At 36.4% G+C, this 23,397-nt stretch overlaps 1 protein-coding gene across 4 annotated transcripts in view; it reads left to right on the forward strand.

The window, feature by feature from the left end:
• LOC123266732 overlaps positions 1-23,397 on the forward strand; it is a 751,444-nt gene that overhangs the window by 391,294 nt on the left and 336,753 nt on the right. For all 4 annotated transcript variants that reach the window (XM_044731127.1, XM_044731129.1, XM_044731128.1 and 1 more), the window contains exon 5: positions 16,938-17,133. In XM_044731127.1, the coding sequence (XP_044587062.1) occupies positions 16,938-17,133 (196 nt within the window). The remainder of the gene's footprint in view (positions 1-16,937; positions 17,134-23,397) is intronic.

Here is a 23,397-nt window from a genome sequence, read left to right on the forward strand (position 1 = left end):
TTGTATGTTGTATCATAAAAAATAGAAATTAAAATTTTGTCTAAAAATAAAAAAATTTAGGGGTGGACTACCCCTAGCATTCAGGGGATGAAAAATAGATGTTGGCCGATTCTCATAGATACCGGATAAGCACAAAATTTCATCAAAATCGGTCAAGCCGTTTCGGAGGAGTATGGCAACGAAAACTGTGACACGAGAATTTTATATATTAGATATATATATATATCTATCTATGTATATATATATATATATATATATATATATATATATATATATATATATATATATTGAAACTTTAAATTTTTGCTTAGTTAAAAAATTTAATTATTTATGCCATTAGACCTCGCGGATAAGAAAATAATCGCCTTAACTTCTAAAAAGTGAGATTCGCTGCTTTGGGATGTTCCGCTCCCGTGAACCAATGAATGTCTTTGTCTTTGAATTATTTTATTAATTTTAGACAGAAGTTCTCACGCGTGCCAGTTAACATGTTTTAATTACTTACAAATGTTAACTGCAACGATGACCCTTCGTCCTTGATTGACCCTTTTGCAGGTTGTAGATAGTTGTGGTAAGGAGATGTTGGTATTTTCACTAATTAATAGTGATTGGCGACAAAAATTATAACAAAATTAACTTTATTACACTATATCAACACTTTAAACATAAACTTATAGTATTTCGGTAGCGCAATTTAACAAAATACTTGTAAAAATAGAATACTTATACTTAGGGTTATAACTAGTTGAATTTTAATAATAAATGTGGTGAATAATCCCCTAATGCAAAATTATAAAACTAATAGAAATGATATAGAATATTTTAATAGTGGATAATAAACTTTTAGGATTTTAGTGAATTTGGTGAGTAGTCACCTAATAGTCACCTAGTAGTAATAGCAATAAATGAGAGATTGACTAAGAAAAATGTAGCGTGGTGGTTAACACCGGGGGATAGTTCGAAGTGTCGATCACCGCTCAAGTTTTGAGGTTCGTAACCGTTCTTTCCCTCCTCGTGTCGTCCTGTGACGTCACGGGGGCTACACATTAATTTAGCTAGTGTCGGTAACGAAAATCTCGGGTGGTAGTTCGCTAGGCTGATAAAATCGAGATATTTTGCAGTGTCTCAATCCTCCCTGCCAAGCCAAGACTACCCCGTCAATTTTTGAACCGAGCTAGCTCTTTAAAAGAATCGGTGAGTCGTCACCGGGTATAGGGATAGTAAAATGATAGGAGTTATGGGTGAGTGATCACCTAGGAAGGATGCTTTGATGAAGTAGTAGTAAAAAAAATGGTAAGTGGTCACCTGTAAATGAAAGTTTGGTGAGTAATCACCTGTAGATTAAGGATTTAATAGGTGAGTCACCTATCAAAGAAGAAATTTGGTGAGTAGTCACCTGTTAATGAGAGATGTGGTGAGTAGTCACCTGATAGTGGTAAATAGGAAATTTTGGGAGATGGATTGGTGAGTAGTCACCTTGAGGATGGATGTGTGGATGTGTAAATGGACTGGCGAGTCATCACCTGAAAAGAAATTTTAAAATAAAAAAAAAAAAAATAGTTTTTAGCTGTGAAGTTGGTGAGTGATCCCCTGTAAGCAAATAATTAATTTAGTAGAACGTTTCCTTGAGCTAACGGTCGAAACTCCGGTCTAGACTTCGATCTATTTGAACTGGAAAAATAAACTAAATAAAATTATTTTAATTATTGCTTAATTCTAGCTTGTTATTTTTTTTTTTTTTCGATTGGTCTGCAGCTGTAAATAAAACTGTTAATTTTGGAGACCAGGTGTAATGAGAAAGACAGTCCTTACAGTAGCTAGACTTTATTATGACTAACTAACTTACATAGTAAAAGGAATGAAAAAGGAAAGAATGTATAAATAATTAATAGGTAGTATAGAATAGAGGGAGGGGGGACAATGTCATTGGCTCCAACACTTCCCCTCAATGACATTAATCTTGGCACTCCTCGAAGGTCAATCCGATCATCCTCGCCATGGTTGTGGTCCTCTGTGGCCCCAAAGGTTCGGTTAGGATATCGGCAGCGTTTTTGTCAGATGGGCAGTAAGTGATCTTTACCACACCTTGTTCCTCTAGGTCTCGAGTATAGAAATACTGGGTATCAATGTGCTTGCTGCGCGGATTTTGTTCAGGAGAGCAGATGTTGTTGATACACCCTTGATTGTCTTCAAAGATAACGGTGGCTGAGTCTTGGGGATGATCAAGAAATTTCATTAGTTTCCTGATGAGTACGCACTTTCGAGATACTTCCGACAGTGCGACTATTTCGGCTTCTGTAGAGGAGACTGATACGCACGTTTGTTTCTTACTTGCCCAGCTTATTGTTCCACCGAACAGCTTGAACAAGTATCCGGTGTTGGACTTTCTTGAGACTCTATCCTTTGCCCAGTTGGCATCTGCGTAGCCGACGAGTTCCTGAGCATCACTGGAATTGAAGCTGAGATGAAGATGATGACTCTTAGTGGCTTTTAGATACCTGCAGACCCTTTGAAGTTGATTCCAGTCGATTTGTCTCGTGCCCTTGATGTGCTGTGCTAATATCGCCACTGGTGCGCTGATATCGGGTCTTGAGTTGATTGCTATGGATAGTAGCTTTTCAATTAACTTACTGTAACAATTTTTGTTGATTTCAGGTGAATCTACACGGTTCTTCTCGTATTTGGTGTCCATGGGGTAATGAGAAGGTTTTGCGTCTTCAAGTCGGGCCTGGATTAGGACTTTTTCAATATAATTTCGTTGGTTCAAGGAGAAATCACAGGCTGTGTTCCTAGTGACTTCTATTCCAAGATAACATTTTACATCTCCAAGATCTGTAATGCTGAACTCCTCATTTAGGGCTTCAAGTACCTCCTGTATTCTTGATAAGCTAAAGCATGCGATCAGGATATCGTCCACGTGTACAACTAAGTAGGAACGAGTGTTATTTCCATAGCTGTATAGACAGGGATCTCTGTCACATCGTACAAAATTATAGTCGGTCAAGACTTGATGTAACTGATCTTTCCAGGATTTCGCCGACTGCTTGAGACCGTAGAGATTTTTATTGAGACTGCATCCAAACTTCTCTTGTCCCTTTTTCTCAAATCCGGGTGGTTGTTTCATGTAGATTATCTCCTTCAGTTTTCCATTGAGAAATGCTGTCTTCACATCCCAATGTCTTACATGAAGTTTCAGCTTGCCAGCTAGGGATAACAAGGTTCTTACTGAGGTTGGTTTAACTACAGGAGCAAAGACTTCTTCGTAGCCAACGCCGAATTTTTGAGAGAATCCTGGCGCGACTAGCCTTGCTTTGAATTTGTCAGGAGCGTTTCTCGGTGTTCTTTTAATTTTGAATACCCATTTGCACCCAATGACTGTCTTATTTCTTTGGATTGGCTCAAGGTCCCACGTCTCATTTCGTTCCAACGATTCGAACTCTTCGGCCATTGCTTTGCTCCACTGCTCTGCAAAAGGTCCATTTCAAGCTTGTTGGATAGTTCGGGGCTCATTATCATCGTTGATCTCATCCATGTCGAAGTCTTCCTGTTCTTGCACAGTTTCTTCGCTAAGATTTTTTGAGTTTTCTGGTGCGTTGGCTTGTGGATTTGAAATTCTCTGTGCTAATGGTATGTCTTCGTCTTTTTCAGGTGGTTCTTGATGGCTTGTTGAAGCTTTCCCTAACTCAGCTAGCTTGTTGTTGATTGGTGGCTTTGTTGTTGGCAATGTATCAGAAGAATCCGAAGGTATGTAGACTATTTCTTCAGGATTTTCGGTTGGTGAATTTTGTTCATCTAGATAGAAGTTGGTCGTGTCTGTGTTTTCTTCCACCACTCGAGAGTTTTCAACGAACTTCACGTCTCTACTGACAATAATTTTTCCCGACAATCTTTCAAGTAATCTGTATCCCTTGGAATTCTCTGAATAACCAACTAATAAGCATTCCGTTGCTTTTACATCCAATTTATTACGCTTTTGTTTTGGGATGTGAGCAAAAGCTTTGCAACCAAACGCCTTTAAGTGCTTGACGTCAGGTTTTCTGCTATAGAGAATTTCACAAGGAGTTAATGTCTTCTCTTTAGATGGTATACGATTCTGCAAGTACTCTGCTGTAACAGCTGCTTCACCCCAGTATTTATTCGGAAGTCTTGCGTCAATAAGCATAGTTCTAATTGCTTTGACTAAATACCGGTTTTTGCGTTCTGCGACTCCGTTTTGTTCTGGTGTATATGCGGTGGTGTGTTGGAACTGTATTCCACATTGTCGAAGATGCTGTGTCAGCTTATTGTTGACGTATTCTCGTCCCAGACCTGACCTGAAAGCTTTCGGTTTTTGGCCAAATTGTGTGATACAGAACTGGATGAAGTCTTTGATTACTTCTGTGACATGAGATTTTTGACGTAACAGGAATACATAGGTTGAACGGCTATAATCGTCTATGAAGGTCATCATGTATCTTTGCCCCCCAGGTGTTTCCGTTGGCATTGGTCCACATAGATCTGTGTGGAATAGGTCTAAATGTTGCTCAGTGCTGCTTGCTGCTCTCTGTGGAAAAGGTCTGCGGGTTATTTTTCCTTTTATACAGTATTCGCATGCATGTTTTATTGGACAGTCGTTAATTTTTATGCCAGTTACGAGGTTTTGGATAAATAAATTTTTAATTACCTTCGGATCCCTATGTCCAAACCGTGCGTGCCAGCGCCGAATGCAATCTTCGGAGTGCTGGGCTGAGACAGCGTATGCGTGGTCAGGCCTTCTTAATTTATATATTTGTCCACATGCATCACCAATGGCTATTTCCTCATTATTTATATTAAAAATTGCCATCTGGTTGCTCATGATTTTCAAGTGGAAACCAAGCTTGTCGAGAGTCCCTATCGATATAAGATTGCAGTCAAAATTCGGGATGTATAAAACGTTTGTTAGATTTAGTGTGGTTATTTTTCCTTGCCTGTTTGAGCACTCAATCTTTTCTTGTCCCATGCCGTATACTTTGCAGGGTTGACCATTCGCTACCAATACTGACGACTTGTAATTTGTATTTATTGTGTCAAAAAAATTTATATTGTTGGTCATGTGGCTGCTGGCATCAGAATCAAAGAACCAGTTGGTGTTGAGTGTTTCAGGTGTTGCGGCATAGGCCTGGTGTGGTGTTGACTCCGAAAAACTGTCATCGTCGGTTGAAATATCTTCAACGACAGCTCTAGCATGAGCTTCTTTGTGCTTTTGTTTTTGCTTTTGTCTTTTCTTCCAGGCAATGCATTCAAAGCAATCTGCTTTAAGATTACCAGTTTGTTGGCAAAAGGAACATATAAGTTCAGCTTTGCTTACTTTCAGTGCTGACTCATAATCCTCAGTTTTCACTAAGCTTTTCCGTCTTTTGTACTGTAACGTGGCTGGTCTTGACTGTTCGTAAAGTGAAATAAATCTTTATTTTAGAATAAAAATTATCTAAATTTTAATTTAATAATTAATTACGAACTGGGCCGAAAAGACACGCTCGTTACAACCGGAGTGTAACCAACTCGAAGCCGTAGCTTATAAGAGTCGATGCTGCTCCAGATGCCTGTAGCTTTAGATTTTACGGCGGACCAAGCCGATAGCTTTCAAAGCTACAAATAGCTAAATTGATTTAATTCGCGTTAGGAATATGGTCTAGGGCAATTCGTGGGTGGTGATACTTGTTGAAAGATAGATTCAGCTCCGACACAAAACCAATCTTTGCCGCGTACTGCTCCGCTGATCGCTCAGTATGGAAAAATAGAGCTAAATGGTCGTCAAATACAAATATTGAAAAATACAGCTCAAAGTAAGTTCAATACCGCATCCAATTCTTACCAATATACCACCTGACTTACAACAGGTACTACTACCACTTCGGTGTGCTTTAACGTTGTCCAGCGGTGGTAGATTCCTCGTGGCTGTAGCTGGGCTAGTTACTGGGTCAGGAACAGACGAATAATCGAGGTGACTGACAAACCAGGATCTTCCTCGAACAATAAAATGACGCTTTCCTCAACAAAATAGCTGACTACTCGAGACCTCTTGAGTACACGACATGCCAAGCTAATTTATCTTGTATATGCGTCGTATTATTTAATTAATGTACGACATACTCCTTGTTAACTGATAATCGGAGTCGTATCGTACTCTTGTAGATTAAAATGCCGTTATTATTTAATAAACGGTGTAAATTAATAAAATACCGAACATTGCGTTGTAACACGGTAAAAATAATTATTTATATTTTAACAAATATATCAATTACAGAAGTATACATTATGAAGGTTGAACAAAAACTGAATGCACGCGGCTTCCGCGTACATTAATTAGCATTGAGAAGTGGGGAGACGTCTAGCTCCACTCTTAAACGATTTTCGTACATTAGCGATTATCGCCTAATTTCTAATCAGATTTTACATGTTTTCTGCTGATGATATTTGCATCAGGTGGTAAATTGGTGTTTGCCTAATGTGAGCCAACTGGCCACGTTGCAGTACTCACTGATTAAAGTTGCCTTTACAATATCAATGGTGAGCTCATCTTCCAGCCTTGAAGCTAGCACTGATATGAGCGTGTGGTATGACGCCAGCATACTTCTGAGGATTACCCACGGCCTAAATTCCTCAGCGCTTTTATTACCCAGAGTCGTCAGATTGTCGATAAGTTCCTGGATTTTTGAAACATGCGCTTCAATGTCTTGGTCTTCCTGGTACTGCAACTGTAACAATTCGATGATCAATGAAAATTTGTTCAATCCACTGGCTTTCTCGTGGTACTCTTTCAGGGTATCCCAGGCTGATTTAGCATTTGTCTTATTTCTGATTAGTGAGATTTGTGAGTGTTCAATTAACAAACATAATGTCCCAAGTGCCTTGTCATCTCGTGTATCCCATGCTTCTTGGGCTTCCTCACCACTGGTAGGCCTGGCGCTAGAAATCGCTCTCCATGTATTTTCACGCTTTAAGAGTTTCTCAACCTTAAATTTCCATTCTTGGTAATTGGCATTGTTTAACTTAGTGTTTTGTCGCAAACTCTCCAAGAAGGAGAGTTTCCGTAATTATTTTGTTCTTCTTGATTATTTAGGATCAGGATCAGGAATTCTAATTTTAAAATAAAACACTCGATGTTGGGGTGAATAATTATAACTAATTTATTCCCCAATGGGAGAAAACTCTAGCAATGACTAGAGAAAAACTCCTCGAAGATAGATACAGATGCGTATGATGTGAAACTGTGTGTGTGTGTAAGTATAAATAATTGTACTAGGCGCACAATAGGGGTGAGAGATGATCTCAGCCGCCGTTAGGTTGTTGAGGTCAACCGTCAACCTGCTGATAAAGATCCGAGAGGATCAAATGTTTTTATGAATTGAGAATATGAAATAGTTAGTTAGTTAAATTGAGATCAGTTGAAAGTTAATTATTTAGATTAAATATGTTTCGTGATAATAATTGGAACTTAAATTGGTTGAATTTAATGCAAATATTCACGCGAGTCTAGATCAATTATAATGTCAATATTTAACACGTGGGAAGCACTACGTTTGATAATTTGTTCTACAAGATAATTTTTATTATGAAGTTAAATTTATTAGAAATTTATTTTATTTTTAATTATGTCCAAAGAGACTTGAAATTAAAACAATTAATTAAAGATGATGAAATCACGCTTCTTTATTGCACGGCGTGCAAGTTAAACAATGGCTGCGACGCCAACAAACTACTGCGTCACAAGTATCAAATTTAAATTTAATTACTCTGAAATTATATTATTTTTTACGGCGATAAAGAACACAAATTAATAATTTAATGAATTGAATTGAAATCAAATAGCGAATGTACTGTTATATAAATTATTGAACAAAGAAAAAGGCACAAAGTAGGATCAGTGTTAGTGAGGCTAGCGGGTATATTGTGTCGGTTACAAGTCCCAAATACAACTGAACTGTGCACATGGCGTCTGGCGCCTCGTGCTTCGTGCCGGCCGGGCTTCTTCCCGCTAGCTCATGGTGCGCAGGTGCGGCAGCCATTGCAAACGTGTTATTGGACGTGTTCGTGGTAAACAGTCATAGAAATGACTCTTGTCAAGTCTTGAGTATAGTTAGGGTTTAGTATAGTCATGAGAGTCAGGGTGACCAACTCTCCTTTGCCTTGGCGGCAAAACACTTAGCGATGCCAAAAACTTCACTTGTTTCTGTCATAGTTAGTATTACGCCGCACTTTTCTTGATTTTTACTTTAAATTTACTTGTACCTTACTTTTCAATCTACTTTAATTTTTAACTTTAATTTTAACTTTAACATTAACTTTATTTTACTTTACTTTAAATTTACTTTATTTTTCTTTACTTTAACCTTACTTTATTTCACTTTACTTTGACTTTACTTTATGCATTTTACAGTGCTTCACTTTACTTTACTTTTACTTGTCTATCTCATTACCCCATCCAGGTTTCTGGGCCCATAACATGTTAAGTTTGGAGACCAGGTGTAATGAGAAAGACAGTCCTTATAGTAGCTAGACTTTATTATGACTAACTAACTTACATGGTAAAAGGAATGAAAAAGTAAAGAATGTATAGATAATTAATAGGTAGTATAGAATAGAGGGAGGGGGGACAATGTCATTGGCTCCAATAAAAACAAATTAAACTGGCAGATAAAGTAATAGATGGTATGAATGATATTATGATTACATAAATATTAATAGGAATGATTATTTTAATTTTTATTTTAAAGTAGTAAACATTTTTTGAATTTTATAATATTATAATGTACTTGAAATATTAGCAGTAATGATTTTTAATAATTAAAAACAAAATTAGTAATAAAAAAATAATAAAGTAATAATAATAATAAAAAAATTTTGAGAATAATAATAAGGATGAGATGAATCTTCCTGAACCGTAAGGAGGGTTTATTTCTTCGTAGCACGAAGATGGGCCTCGTGGAAGAGTTCCATATCCTCTTCGGTATACTTGGTACCGATCAAGTCCTTATATTTTGGCCGCCTGTTACAGGCCCGGGACAGGGGGTCGAAGAATTGGATCGCAGCTCCACATCCTGGACAGCGTCCACGGAAGTGGTCTCTTAATTCTTTTTCGTGAGGACGGAAACACGTTTCCGTCGTTACTTGATCCTGATAGCAGACGTGACAAATGTCTGGCCTCCAGGGTAAACGACATTCAGCAATTTTGTGGTTGAGTTGCCGGCAGTTTTGGCATCTAGATGAAAAGAATAGTGCCTGAGCTTGCGTGTTCACTGTTTGGGTCCAGGATTCTTGAAGTTGACTGAGAAGGATCCTGGGTCGAATGGCAGCGCAAGTGCTACGGATGGCTTTACAGAATTTCTGGTAATCCATGAAACGGATTCCATTGTGGACAACTATCTGGTTAGCGTCTGCAACAGCTGATGATGAAGTTGCTGTGTCAGTGTCTGTCAAGAACTGCTGGTATGCAGCCTCTGGTGATATTGGTGCACCATGCTCAGGTGCCGGTATCGTCTGAGAGTACGGTAACGAATAGGCGTACGTTACCATTACTGGCTTGGATGGTGTATTCTTCCTGATGGCTCCTGTCGCACGAAAGAGGTTTGACTGCTCCTGGGTGAGCTCTTCTCGTGCTTTTCGATAGGCCAGTAGTGTTGATGGAGGATACTGAGTACCCTCTGAGATTGGTTTGGACGTTAACGTGTGAGGCTTGAGTCCAGCATTTGGTCCGCACAATGTTTCTGGCTGTTTAGCTAAGACTGAGACCACTGCCTTGTTATTTGGCGTGACTTCGATGTTGTATATCATCCTGGTGGTCTGCTCCTCAGTAATCTGGAAAGATAACGCTCCTTCCTGTTGTATATCATGGTGGATGTTCTCACCTAGTTGTCTGACGATAGGTTCCATAGTTTCAAGCCGATGGTTGACGGCAACGACTTCTTCAGCTACGTCACGGAGGTTCAAACACTGTTGATTGGATGTCTCAGCTAAATTTGTGACGTCGCGTTGTAGTGTCTGGATGTCACGTGTGTTTCTTTGCAGCTGCACACGGACATGCTCGATATACCCTCAAGTATATCATTGACCCAAGAGGGTCGTTCGTTGATGGATCTGGCTGTTGGCTGTGCTAGGGAATTAAGTCGACCTCCAAACGCTGAAGTATCTGTTTGTTGACTAGCATCAGTGACTGAAGCTATAACTGCATTACTGTTCATCGGTGTTGGCATCGGCGCTGCTGTGGTGCTCTTTTGCTGATTGACAGTATTTATTGGACCTGTAACTAAACTGCTGGTCACCGATGTTGATGTTACTGCTGGAGTAGCTGTGGTGGTAACTGTGTCGGGCTGAACTGCGAGTGGCCTAGGAATTTGGCCGAAGTTGAGCTGGGCGGCTTCCTTTGAAGTCAAACTGGGCCTAACGATGGTCGGTGACGGTGCTGGGTTACAGATGGCGGTTCAGGTGATGATTGTGATACAATATCATTCGAATGAAATGAGGTGATGTCTTCGGAAGCTAGAGTGTCTGTCAACGGATCAAGAATCAAAGATTCTAGACTCGCATGCGGACTAGCTTTCGACTCATTGCTGATGATTGACGACATCGTAGTACTCTCAGCGTTATTTTTCTGTAATAGTATTTGTCTGTGAGACCTTCGAGAAATCTTAAGATCATTTAAATAATGTGTTCCGAGGTCATTGCCATTTAAATCTGCTAATTTCACGACCATCGGACTTACCATTTCAGTAACTGCCGCGGGTCCGGAATATTTAAGTGCTAATTTCGCGCTGTAGCCATCGACTTTTTTACTTAATTTTTCATTTAAATAATAGACTCGATCTCCGACCTGTAAATCAATAGATTGTGTAGAAAACCATTTTTTGTGTTGTTTTCGCGTTCGTTCCCAAGCTTTTAACATATAATGTTCTGTAAAGTGCCGAAGTTCGTCTATTCTATTTATGCGGGATTTCCAAACAGTTATGTCAGTCTCATCATAATTTTCAGTGACGGATGTGTCTGATATTGGATGAGAATCACGACCATGATTTAAATAAAACGGGGAAACACCTAGTGCAGTATGAACTGTAGTGTTATCAGCAAATTTCAGGTCTGGTATGTGAAAGTCCCAGTCTCGTTGATTTTGTCCAGTAAATGAAATAATCATCGGTTTGATGGTACGGTTACAACGCTCTACAGGGTTTGCACACGGGTGTCCTATAGGAGTAGGTGTAAGTAGGATGTTATATTATTTAATAAGTGCTAAACCGTCTTTATTTATAAATTCTTTTCCATTGTCTGAGATAATCTGTTTTACTGGGCCCCAATGAGTTAATACTCCGCGTAAATGTTTTATTATTTCTTTACTAGTTTGTTGTCTTAATGAAAAGATCTCTAAATATCGAGTGTAAATATCTTCGATTACTAATGCATATTGAAAACCGGATGAGGACTTAGTATAAGGACCTATTGTATCCATGGAGATAATAGTCCATGGCTGAGTTGGTGGTCTGGTTCCAATATAGCCTTGCGGTTTAGCTTGGTTACTTTTAGTTTTAAGACAACTCTCGCAAGAGTTAACATAAGAAACAACATCTCGGAACATACCGTCTGAGGTGTCGCTTTTTGGGATTTATTTACGCGAATTAGATTGTTTGTTAGCTAAAACCGCGTCTAAGGTTGTTTTTTCATTATCTTCGATGATTGACACGTCTTGATCAGGGTCTACATTGGTAACGGTATTCATTCGCGTTCTCGATTTCGTATAATTCTGATTTTGGGTTTTCGGTTTACTTGATTGTTCCGATTTAGGTGGATTACAAGTATCCATGACCAATTGCCATGCACCAACGCGTTGGTATAACATTGAATAAGTATTAATATGTTCTTCCGCGAATTTAAATAAAAATTTTGAATTAAATTTTTTGATAATAATTTTAACTTATCGACTTTCGGGTAGTGGCTCTTCTAATTAAGCAAACGCGCTTTGCATTTGATTAATAAATGCAGCTCCAAGTTCGTCGTCGGCTTGTCGATATGAATAATTTTCTTGTAAAAAACTTTCGTCTGATTGGTGGGTCTGCCATACTTTAAAGTAAGTTTTAAAAACTGACCAGTTTACAAATAAATGCTCATTCTAATAATACCAGTCTAAAATATTACCAGTTAACGTTGAAACAACTACTGGCCTAAAGTTGTCTAAAGATATATTATTAATGACCATTCGCTGTTCTAATGTCTTAATAAATTTTTTAGCATCTAATTTTATAGATGAATCGCGCGGGGGGAAAATACATTCCATGATTTCGCGGTCCGGCAAATGTCATTAGTCCGTAAGGGTGCGACTGTACTCGGGTACATGTAAGAGGGAGTAGCGCTTGGGACTATGCTTGGAATAGCATATGTGCATTGCTGTGTTTGTGACGCAGGCACATGAAAAGAGGAGATTGGTGCTGTATAAGTATGTGTCACGTGAGGTACAGTAGTGTGTGACTGTGCGTGTGTACCTGGTACGTAGTATGGCATCGGTGATGGCATGTATGACGGCATGTATTTGTGAATATAGATATACAAATACATGGAGTGAGCATGTACTGGTACATAAGCAGCTACTTAGGGCTTTTACCTTACTACAATATTTATATTTTAGTGCAAGTATTTTAATTCATGAAATTGTTATTATTTCTAAGAAAATATTAATTAAAAAGAAATTATTACCAAGTTAAATAAAAAGTAAAATATTTAATTGACCATTTTTAGAATTGATTCATAATATGAACCATATATTTCATATTAAATGTTTCGATGGATACTTTTCGACTACCCTGTATATGAGTTAACTTATAAGTTAACTGAGGAGCTGAGTTTCAAAAGGGTATCTTTTCATTTTTGATTAATCGAGACAAAAAACTAGTTATCTTCAATTATAAATATTTTTATTGAACTTTTTTTAATTTAGCTATAAAGTACTATTGGTCATGAAGCTGCAATTCGATTTTCATTCATAAATCTTTATAATTCTCGAAGTAATTAATATTTAAAAGTTCGGAAAACTGGTATTTTAAAATATGAAAAGATATCCTTTTGAAAATCAGCTCCTCAACTATAGTCAGTAAAATAAATCTATATTTTTAGTTATATTTGATGGCCAACTTCATCTTGTCGCTTTTTTGGAACATCATGCGCGCGCAGCTCAAAAATTTCACTCCCATTTAAACGCGCCAAAACAAGCATAACTTTAATAATAAGCTATCTTATTTCAATTAAATGTTCTTTAAAAATAACAAGACAAAAAATGCAACTTCCACTATCTTCAGAAAAATTCAAACAGTTATTATTTCTAAACCTATTAACCTACTTAGCTAATCTTTGAACTTATTTGAGATAATCGTCTGAGTAACATATGTACTAAATTTCATTAAGATCCGTTAATGACTATGAGCACAATCGCGGCTACATCCCTTAGGCTGACCCTTTTCATTTACCAATTATCAAGTTAGGATTAGAAACACAATTTTAATACCCTAAATTGATTAATTCTCTGAAAATTTTTAGTTGAATGTCAATAATCCAAAAAAAGTTTCACTTGCATCGTGGTTTCATAAAAGCACACAATAATTTTTTTTTTTTCGGTGACGCATTCAAAATAAATTCTATAATCCCGGATTTATTTAATAAGCATTCGATGCTCGGTGTTATTAATTTAATCCCTAAATTTTAACATTCGACAATCAGTTTAATAACTAATAACAAATAGTGTTAATATTATTTTCGAAATTCGAACTGCAAAGTTAAATAAAATAAATTATTTTAACGGCGATATATAATTTTAATGGTAAAATATTTTCAACTAAGTGTTTATTTTAAATAATAAGATTAAATAAGAGATTTAGTTTCGACTTAACTAGACAAAAGATATTTTGTATAGAAATAAATCTAAAAGACTTTATTTTATTTTCGAACGTTTCAATACGTGGTATATGGCGACCGGTTCCTCGAAAGACGTTCGAGTGAAGAGATCTTGGGTTGTGTTTACTTTAGCCCGAGCACGTGACGTGTTTATGGCTTGCGACCCAGCACACAAAGTACACTAGACAATAGATTTGTAGAGATTTGTAAATCGATAAAGTTATTACTAAAATGCTTTTACTAAATTTCTACTGAGTACTTCTCAGCTTACATAAAGCAAATGACATCAGCATAATTAATTTTACAATGCTAGGATTATAATACATTCATATGAAAGAAATATCTTCAGATTATGATGCTTAAGAACTAAATGAATTAATATGAAAGCGTGAGAATTTTTGTCGATTTAGGACTTAATTATTATAAATTTTATAATTTATGTAATTTTTAGCACAAAAATTTCACTAGTTAAATAAATTTTGCAATTTTTATTAGAAAAATTTTACTATTTAGATAAATTTTATAAATTTTCTGTAAAGTATTAAATGTTTGATAAGTTTTGAGTTTAAAGAAAATAAATTTATGGTTTCTTTAATCTTTACAGGAATAGACGTGGTGAATAATCACCTAATGCAAAATAATAAAACTTATAGAAATGATATAGAATATTTTAATAGTGGATAATAAACTTTTAGGATTTTAGTGAATTTGGTGAGTAGTCACCTAATAGTCACCTAGTAGTAATAGCAATAAATGAGAGATTGACTAAGAAAAATCTAGCGTGGTGGTTAACAACGGGGGATAGATCGAAGTGTCGATCACCGCTCAAGTTTTGAGGTTCGTAACCGCTCTTCCCCTCCTCGTATCGTCCTGTGACATCACGAGGGCTACACATTAATTAAGCTAGTGTCAGTAACGAAAATCTCGGGTGGTAGTTCGCGAGGCTGATAAAATCTGAATATTTTGCAGTGTCTCAATATATATATATATATATATATATATATATATATATATATATATATATATATATATATATATATATATATATATATATACACGATAAAACTCGGCTTGTCACGACGATAGCGTAGCCAATTTATGACGGATCTCGAGCAAACTCAACACACTTATTGTACAGATAGATACCGAAGTCAAATTCGAAGATGAGCTTAATCGGTCAAGTAATTTAGAAATGACAGGATATAAAAATTTTCAAAATTATGAAAATTTATATTTCTTCACATCCTTACTCGAATAACTGCATCTGAAAGCTCTTTAAATAAGATTTAATTTGAGTACCATTTCATATGTGAAGTCTCAAATTTATGTCCTATTCCGCTATGCCAATTATGAAATTTGCTATTGCACTGGTTGTTTTTTTAACTTCCCGCTAAGAAAATCAAAGATTTTCAAAAATCGGGAAGTTATTGTTTTCACCCCGTTTTGCAAAAATCGAGTTTTCATCAGATCTCGACGTTTGAAGGTCATAGGAAGCTTCCCTGACTATCCCCGCGAGGTTTTCAAGGTGTCTGTATGTATGTGTGTGTGTGTGTGTGTATGTGTGTGTGTGTGTGTGTGTGTGTGTGTGTGTGTGTGTGTGTGTGTGTGTGTGTGTGTGTGTGTGTGTGTGTGAAAGTATGTGAACCGCTTATAACTTTTGAACGGCTTGACCGATTTCATCGCGGTTGGTGCCATTCGAAAGAACTTGACCAAACTTAGATTTTGAAAACTATTTGGACCGATTCAGATCAATAGATTTTGAGAAATCTTAAAAAAACTGAAAAAAAAATTTTTTTCAATTGTGGTTTTTTTGGAATAACTTTTAAACGGCTTAAAGGTTCAATTCCAAAAACTAATCAGCTTTTAACCTCAAAAAACCACGTCGATCGCCACCAGTCCGGTCAAAATCGGTTGATTCATTCGAGAGATATCGTGAACGAAAGAAAACCGAAAAAAGTGTTTTTTCGGAATAACTTCGGAATAAACTCCAAAATTCCTAGCGCGATCAATTCAAAATTTAAGATTCTTTGTGAGGCTTAAAAAATTGCGTCGAATGCTTCTAACCACGTAAAAATCGGTTCATTCATTCAAAAGTTATTGTGGTTTAAAAATTCAAAAAATAGTGTCTTATTAAATCTCTATCAGACTTTTGAGCTCGAAGAGCTTTAAAGGATAGGAAAGCAATCTCTTTGAGCTCGGAAAGCTCAAAATAACCCATAAATTGTATTTCTGAGCTCGAAGAGCTTAAAAACGTCATTGGTGCAATTCTAAGCGCCTAAGTATGGAATTAGCGGGAAGTTACAGGGATGGCCTTCAGGGTCAACCGTTTTCCTAATTTTTTTTGTACATAATCCTAATAGTTTTTTTTCTATTTACTACAAAATCTACTTCCATTTCGGTTGCCGAATGGCCTTTTTTTAAATTAGATTACTCTATCAAGAACAAATAATAGAAATCATTAATACAAGATTTTCAGCGTGTAGTATTGGAGTATTTGTACATTAAATTAACGCTAATTTCCTGCTTCTACTTTGTTCTAAAAATTTAATATTTTTAATATTCTACAAATATAAATAATGCTGTGAAGCGGGAAAGAATAGGAGTTACAGTAATTATAATGTGAAGCGTTCCACATTCACGTTACAGGATATTGGTAGGAAAGGATTGAGAAAGGAATGTAGAGAGGATCATCTTAATGTGAGTTTATAGAATATGCGAGAAAAAATTATCAGCAAGCTCGGACTGAGATTCGAACCCAGAACCTTCCGAAGACATGTCGGCTACTCTACCATTTGAGCTATCCGGTCTATACTAAATTTCCTTTCGCTTATTCTATATATAGAATGTATATATACATTAAGCCACACCGTCCATCTTACGGCAAGCATTTTTATAAATATAAATAATGCTGTGAAGCGGGAAAGAATATTAAAAATTTAATAATGTTTGATTATATAAAATTGATTTCATTTGATGCACCCCGATGTATAGTTGTGAATGTTAATGTTATGTTTGTAACAATTGTATAAATTTTATATTTTCAAAAGGTACTAGCGGAGGGACCAAAAGAACAGCTCAAGCAACTATTGTCGTACAGCAACCGTCACTATCGTTAGACGCACCCGCTGCGACTATACTTCTTCGTCCTGACGTTGACGCTTGTCGTCGAGAAGAAAATATGAGACAATTGCTTGACGTTACTCAGACACTAACTCTTCAAGAGATTCACGACTTTGAAATGAGGTCAGTCACGTTGTTGCTTTCATCTTTATGATTTTATGAGTATATCGTTGAATTACTTCTGCAATAAACTACGTTACACTATTACTTGCTAAACTCCCGAATAGAAATTTTAATGTAAGACCTATAGGGTCCTCATTGGGTTGTCCAATAGGGACCACACATAGGGATGTAACGCATAGCCCTATTTGGCCCTCATTGGACAATTCCTCTTGGGTCCCAATAGGAAAATCCCCATCAGAACCCCATCTAAATTTTGAAAGAAAAAATATTTAAATTTTCGAAAAAATTAAAAATAATTCAGGATTAGATACTCATATCATATTAGAACTCATTAGTGAATTTTATCTCGGATTGAAATGGAATAATTGATTGAAAATATCATTGTCGTGAGTTGGGCTCGAACTTGCGTCTTTTAAATCCTCAGTCGTTCACGTTACCGCTGGTCCAAGCAGGAGTACTATTAAAGTGGATTATTATTTCGTATACATCAACTTAAGCGGTTTACTGAGACATTATCCATGATATACTAAAATTTAAGAAATTATTTTTTTCTATTTATTCACTTTAGTGACTTAAAAATACAATTTTTGTAGAAATTGAATAGAAAATTGAAACATTAAAAAAAAAACTTTACTGAAAAATGTAAAAAAATTGAACGAATCAAAAATAAAATTCTTTAAAACTGTCCGATTGATTTGGAATCCTTCTTATCCTAGCAAAAAAATTTTTTCTAGAAAATTAAAATTTTTTTGAAATGCAATTTTTTTTTTAATTTTCGGTAATTATTTACATGTAGGGTCAACCCCATATTGGGCCATAACTAGGTGAAAAATTACATTTTCGATTTTTTTTTATTCTGCTTGTTTTTACGGCGCATTTATGATGAAAAAATGTCGTGAAAGAAAAAAATAAAGGTTTTGATAGCTTTTTTGCCTTTGATATTTAGAAAAATTTTGGCTTTCATGTTCTTGGATAAAATTCCTATTTTATCTTTTTTTGATGTTTTTGATGTTTTTTTTTTTTTAAGTACATAAAGAAACGAACAATTTAAAAAACAATTGTTCAGTTTGATGAAAAAAAAAAAAAAAAATTAGGAAAACAGTTGACCCTGGAGGCCATCCTTGCAACTTCCCGCCAATTCTATACCTAAACGCTTGAAATTGCACTTATGACATTTTTGAGCTCTTCGAGCTCATAAATACAATTTGTGTATTATTTTGAGCTCTCCGAGCTCAAAAAAATAGCTTTTGTATGCTTTTGAACTCTTCGAACTCAAAAGTTTGATAACACACTATTTTTTTAATTTTCAAATCACAATGACTTTTGAATAAATGAACCGATTTTTACGCGGTTGGTGGCGTTCGACGCCGTTTTTTAAGCTTCATGAAGAATCTTCAAGTTTAAATTGATAGAACGAAATATTTCGGAGAAATTCCGAAAAAACACTTTTTTCGGTTTTTTTTCGTCAACGATAACTCACGAACGAATCAACCGATTTTGACTGGACTGGTGGCGATCGACGTGGTTTTTTGATGTTAAGAGCTGATTAGTTTTTGAAATTGATCAGTAAAGCCGTTTAAAAGGTATTCCAAAAAAACCCCAAATTTTTTTTTGTAGTTTTTTTGCGATTTCTCAAAATCTACCGGTCCGAATCGTTCCAAAGTATATTGAAAATCTAAGTTCAGTCACCCCTTTCGAATGGCATCAACCGCAATCAAATCGGTCACGCCGTTCAAAAGTTATGAGAGGTTTACATACATCCACACACACACACACACAGAGTGCCCATCCCCCAGAGTGCCCATCCTGCCCAGGAGTCAATGAAGATGCAGAGCACGTCTTCTTCGAGTGCCCACGTTTTTATCCACAGCGAAATGAGCTGGAGAATATCCTGAAGAGGAAAATCCAACCAGAGACAATAGTAGAAGCAATGCTGTCATCAGAGGCTGCCTGGAACGCCACAAACACGTTTGTCACGGGAGTCTTCTCAGACCTGCGGTCCATAGAAAGAAGAGGAGCGAATGACGCCAATAAGAAGGAGGAAAGAATAACACCTTAGCCACCAGAAGAAAGAGCAGTAGCTAGATCTTCCCCTCACGAAGTAATGCCTGACGGTGGTTTCCATGAGGGATTAGGGGAAAGAGGAAAAAGGGTTTAGGGTTTAGTGGGTAGGGTAGCTAGCGTCGAGTTTCAGTTTCACTGCGTCGAGTCGCTACATATCTAGGCCAAACAGCTACGCCTAAAATCCGTAAAAAGGATTCCCCCCCCTCTTAAAAAAAAAAACACACACACACACACACACATACATACATACATACATACAGACATACAGACACGATCGCGGGAATAGTCAGGGAGGTTCTTCCTAGAATCTCGAAACGTCGAGATTCGATGAAAACTCGAATTTCGTAAAACGGGGTGAAAACAATAACTTCCCGATTTTTAAAAATCTTCGATTTTCTTAGCGGGAAGTTAAAAATTTAAGACAGCTTTGCTTGGGTTGACCTCGTTTGTAAGTAATTACCAAATTTTCCTATATCGATAAAAATTTCATTATCAAAAATTTTAATTTTTTTACAACATAAATTCTTTTGCAAATGTGAATCTTCTCAAAAATTGAATATTCTTCAAAAATTGAATTTTTACATATTAATAATAAAAATTTTTTTCAATTAAAATTTTTTTTTGTAGTGAGAAGAAAAAATTTCACGTATGAATCTTGTTTCAACAACATAAAACTGTATTTCAGTCTAACAACTTAGTATTTGGATTTAATCTGAAATTGATCCCAAATTAATCTGGGATGACTCTGTTAAAAAAAACTCTGTATTCACTCCGTGCGCGAATTGCTCAATTAGTTCACTCCGAAACCCGAGTGATGGAATTAAATTTTAATTCGGATTAAAATTTTCTTTGAATTCATCCCAACTTGTTACAATTTATTTTTAATCTCGTAAAACTAAATTTTTTAAAATATAAAGTTATGTAAAATTTGATAAAGCTTAACTAAATTTTATTGTTTTTATTTAACAATATTGAATGAATTTTTTTCCTAATTCTTTTCTATACTTAACGGCTAATTTTTATTTGTATGTCTAATTAATTTACAGCAAATATATGCTAATAATATAAGCTCACATAATGCATTTGCAAGTGATGAATTGAAAAACTGATAGTTTTCCATTTCCACCCTAAGTATTCTCACTTTGGTCTCATATGAATCCCAAATAGAAAAAATTTCTAAAAATTTTGTTATTTCACATTGGGCATTCCCACTTTGATCCCACATGAATCCCAACTGGAAAAAAGTGCCAAAAATTTTTTATTTTCACGTCGGGTACCCTTAGTGGAAATGACGATCGGCCCGAGCTTGACCAAGGCTTGGTGCAATGCTCATTAACTCTGGGGCAAGCTTGAAATCCAAGCTTGGCCCAAGTCTGTCTAAGCATACAAATGATAACTTCCTGCCAAGACTGAATATCAATACTGTGCCAAGACTGAAAATAAGTATTGCGCGGACTGAAAATAAGTATTGTGCCAAGACTGAATTTTAGTATTGAGTCAATACCGATTTTCAAGTCTGACCTATGCCTGGTTACCAGGACTGGGCCACAGTTACTATTTAAGTCTGGCTCATGCCATTTGATAAAAAGTGATAAAAAGAAATTTTTTAATTGTAATTTTTTTTTATTTTAATTTTTATGCAGGGCTAACGCAAGTTTAGACCATTTGACTTTTTATTTAGATCTAATTTTTAATAATAATGGAAATAAAGTGAAAATTGCATTTGCCCCAACCGAGATTCGAACCCGCGCCACGCGCTTGCTAGACCGATAACTAACCCCTACGCCGTACAACCGATAAGTTGATCTACATCTCATCATTATTATAAGCTAAATCTATATGGTGACAGAGTGTGACGGTTTATTATTTTCATAATTTATGTTATTTAATATTGTGTTTTGATGAAAATTAACGATTTTTTAGAAATGTTTATAAATTCAAAAAAATATAAAAGTCCAGTCCTTATATTACTTTAGAATTTGTACATCGTTCTGTATACTTTTAATATTTTATTATAAATTTTAATGTTTAAAATTATCAATACTAAAAATTCCACTGTAAATTATTATATTTTAATTTTTTTAAGACCGTATCAATCTTGACGATATGTAATTTTTTTTGTTAAATAATAAATTTTCATAGTCCAGGATCCCTCGTACATTTTTGAAGTTGTTCTATTACTATTAAGCTAACTTTTAGTGTGTAGCTTCATTTTGCTGAGACGCCCAACAATTGCCTATAAGCAACCCTTGATTGTGGGACCTAACAGAGATAGCAAGGATACCACATGTCGATTTGGTGGTTCTCAAATATTTATGACTAACTTAATTTTTTTTTAAATCTTAAAATAATTATCTAATTTATTCGAAAAAATATTTGTCCTACAAAATTTATGGTTTGATCGATGAGTCCCCCCTTACCAACATGTATTGATAACGAGGTTATCATAAATTATTACTAACCAACTGATTTTTTTTTTTTACTTAGTTAAAATTTATATAATTTAACCTTCACATTGTCCTACAAATTGCGTGGTACGTTATCCCGGTCCTACAATGGAATATATATTTGAAATTCATGAAATTAAAAGTTTATTTATTTGCCGTGTCACAAAAAAAATGTTGACTTTTTGGTAGATTTTATTCAACAAGAAGTTGAAAAATTAATAATTGTAAACTGAAATTCAACAAAACATTAACAAATTGTTTAAGTGACGCTAAATAAATAATTAAAAAACAAAAGTGCCATTCGGCAGCCGAAATGGAAGTAGATTTCATTTTTTACTTATTAATTAAAATTACAATTAGATTTTAACATACGATTTTTTAACTTCCCGCTAAAAATCTCAGATTTTCAAAAATCGGGAATTTATTGTTTTCACCCCGTTTTGCAAAAATCGAGTTTTCATTAGATCTCGACATTTGAAGGTCACAGGAAGCTTCCCTGACTATCCCCGCGAGGTTGTCACTATGTCTGTATGTATGTGTGTGTGTGTGTGTGTGTGTGTGTGTGTGTGTGTGTGTGTGTGTGTGTGTGTGTGTTTTTTTTTTTGTAGGGGGGGGAATCCTTTTTACGGATTCTAGGCATAGCTGTTTGGCCTGGATATGTGGCGACTCGACGCAGCGTCATACTAACTCGACACTAACGCCCCTACCCACTAAACCCTAAACCCCTTTTCCTTCTTTCCTCTAATCCCTCATGGAAACCGCCGTCAGGCATTACTTCGTGAAGGGAGGATCTAGCTACTGCTCTTCCTTCTGGTGGCTAAGGTGTTAACTATCTTCCTTCTGTCTTCTGCTATTTGCTCTTTTTCTTTCGGTGGAACGCAAGTCTTTAAGGACTTCTGTTGCAAACGTGTTGGTAGCGTTCCAGGCAGCTTCTGATGACAACATTGCTTCTACTAGTGAATCTGGTTGCATTCTCTGGTTCAGGATCCTCTCCAGTTCTTCACGCTGTGGATCGAAACGAGGACATACAAAGAAGACGTGCTCCGCGTCTTCAGCAGCTCCTGGGCAGGACGGGCACTCCGAAGAGTCATCGTGCTTAAAGCGGTGTAGATACTCTCGAAAACACCCATGTCCCGACAACATCTGCGTAAGATAGTAATTGACCTCACCGTGATTCCGGTTAAGCCAAATGTCGACCCGAGGTATGAGACGGTGCGTCCACCTACCCTTCCCTGCAGCATCCCATTGTAGTTGCCATCGGCCTATGCTCTTTTGCCGTTCTTCAATTCTAAGTTCTTCCGGGCTCAGTGCAGTTGACCTTTTTCGTTGGTAAAGGGCCCGTCTTTCCTCTGCTAGAACTCTAAGAGGTAGGGTTCCAGCAATGACGCACACTGCTTCTTCTGATAGAGTGCGGAAGGCACTAGCTACTCGTAGGGCACTCTGTCGGTATATTGGTCCAGCTTTTCTCCATGATTCTTGGGTTTCCAGTGCATCAGCCCAAATGGATATTCCGTAAGTGAGCACTGATGTGACTACTGATGACAATAGTAGCCTCCTGCTCTGCATTGGGCCTCCGATGTTAGGCATCAGCCGTGCGAGACTAGCCCTCACTACTGACGCTTTGGCACTGACATGTTCCACCTGCTGTTTAAAGTTGAGTCGTGCATGCAGCATCACTCCCAGATAACGGATAAATGGTTGTGATGTGATTTCTCGGTCACCGACATTAATCTTAATTGTTTCAACTTCTTTT

The sequence above is a fragment of the Cotesia glomerata genome, linkage group LG6, assembly GCF_020080835.1.
Source record: "Cotesia glomerata isolate CgM1 linkage group LG6, MPM_Cglom_v2.3, whole genome shotgun sequence".
Taxonomy (NCBI): domain Eukaryota; kingdom Metazoa; phylum Arthropoda; class Insecta; order Hymenoptera; family Braconidae; genus Cotesia; species Cotesia glomerata.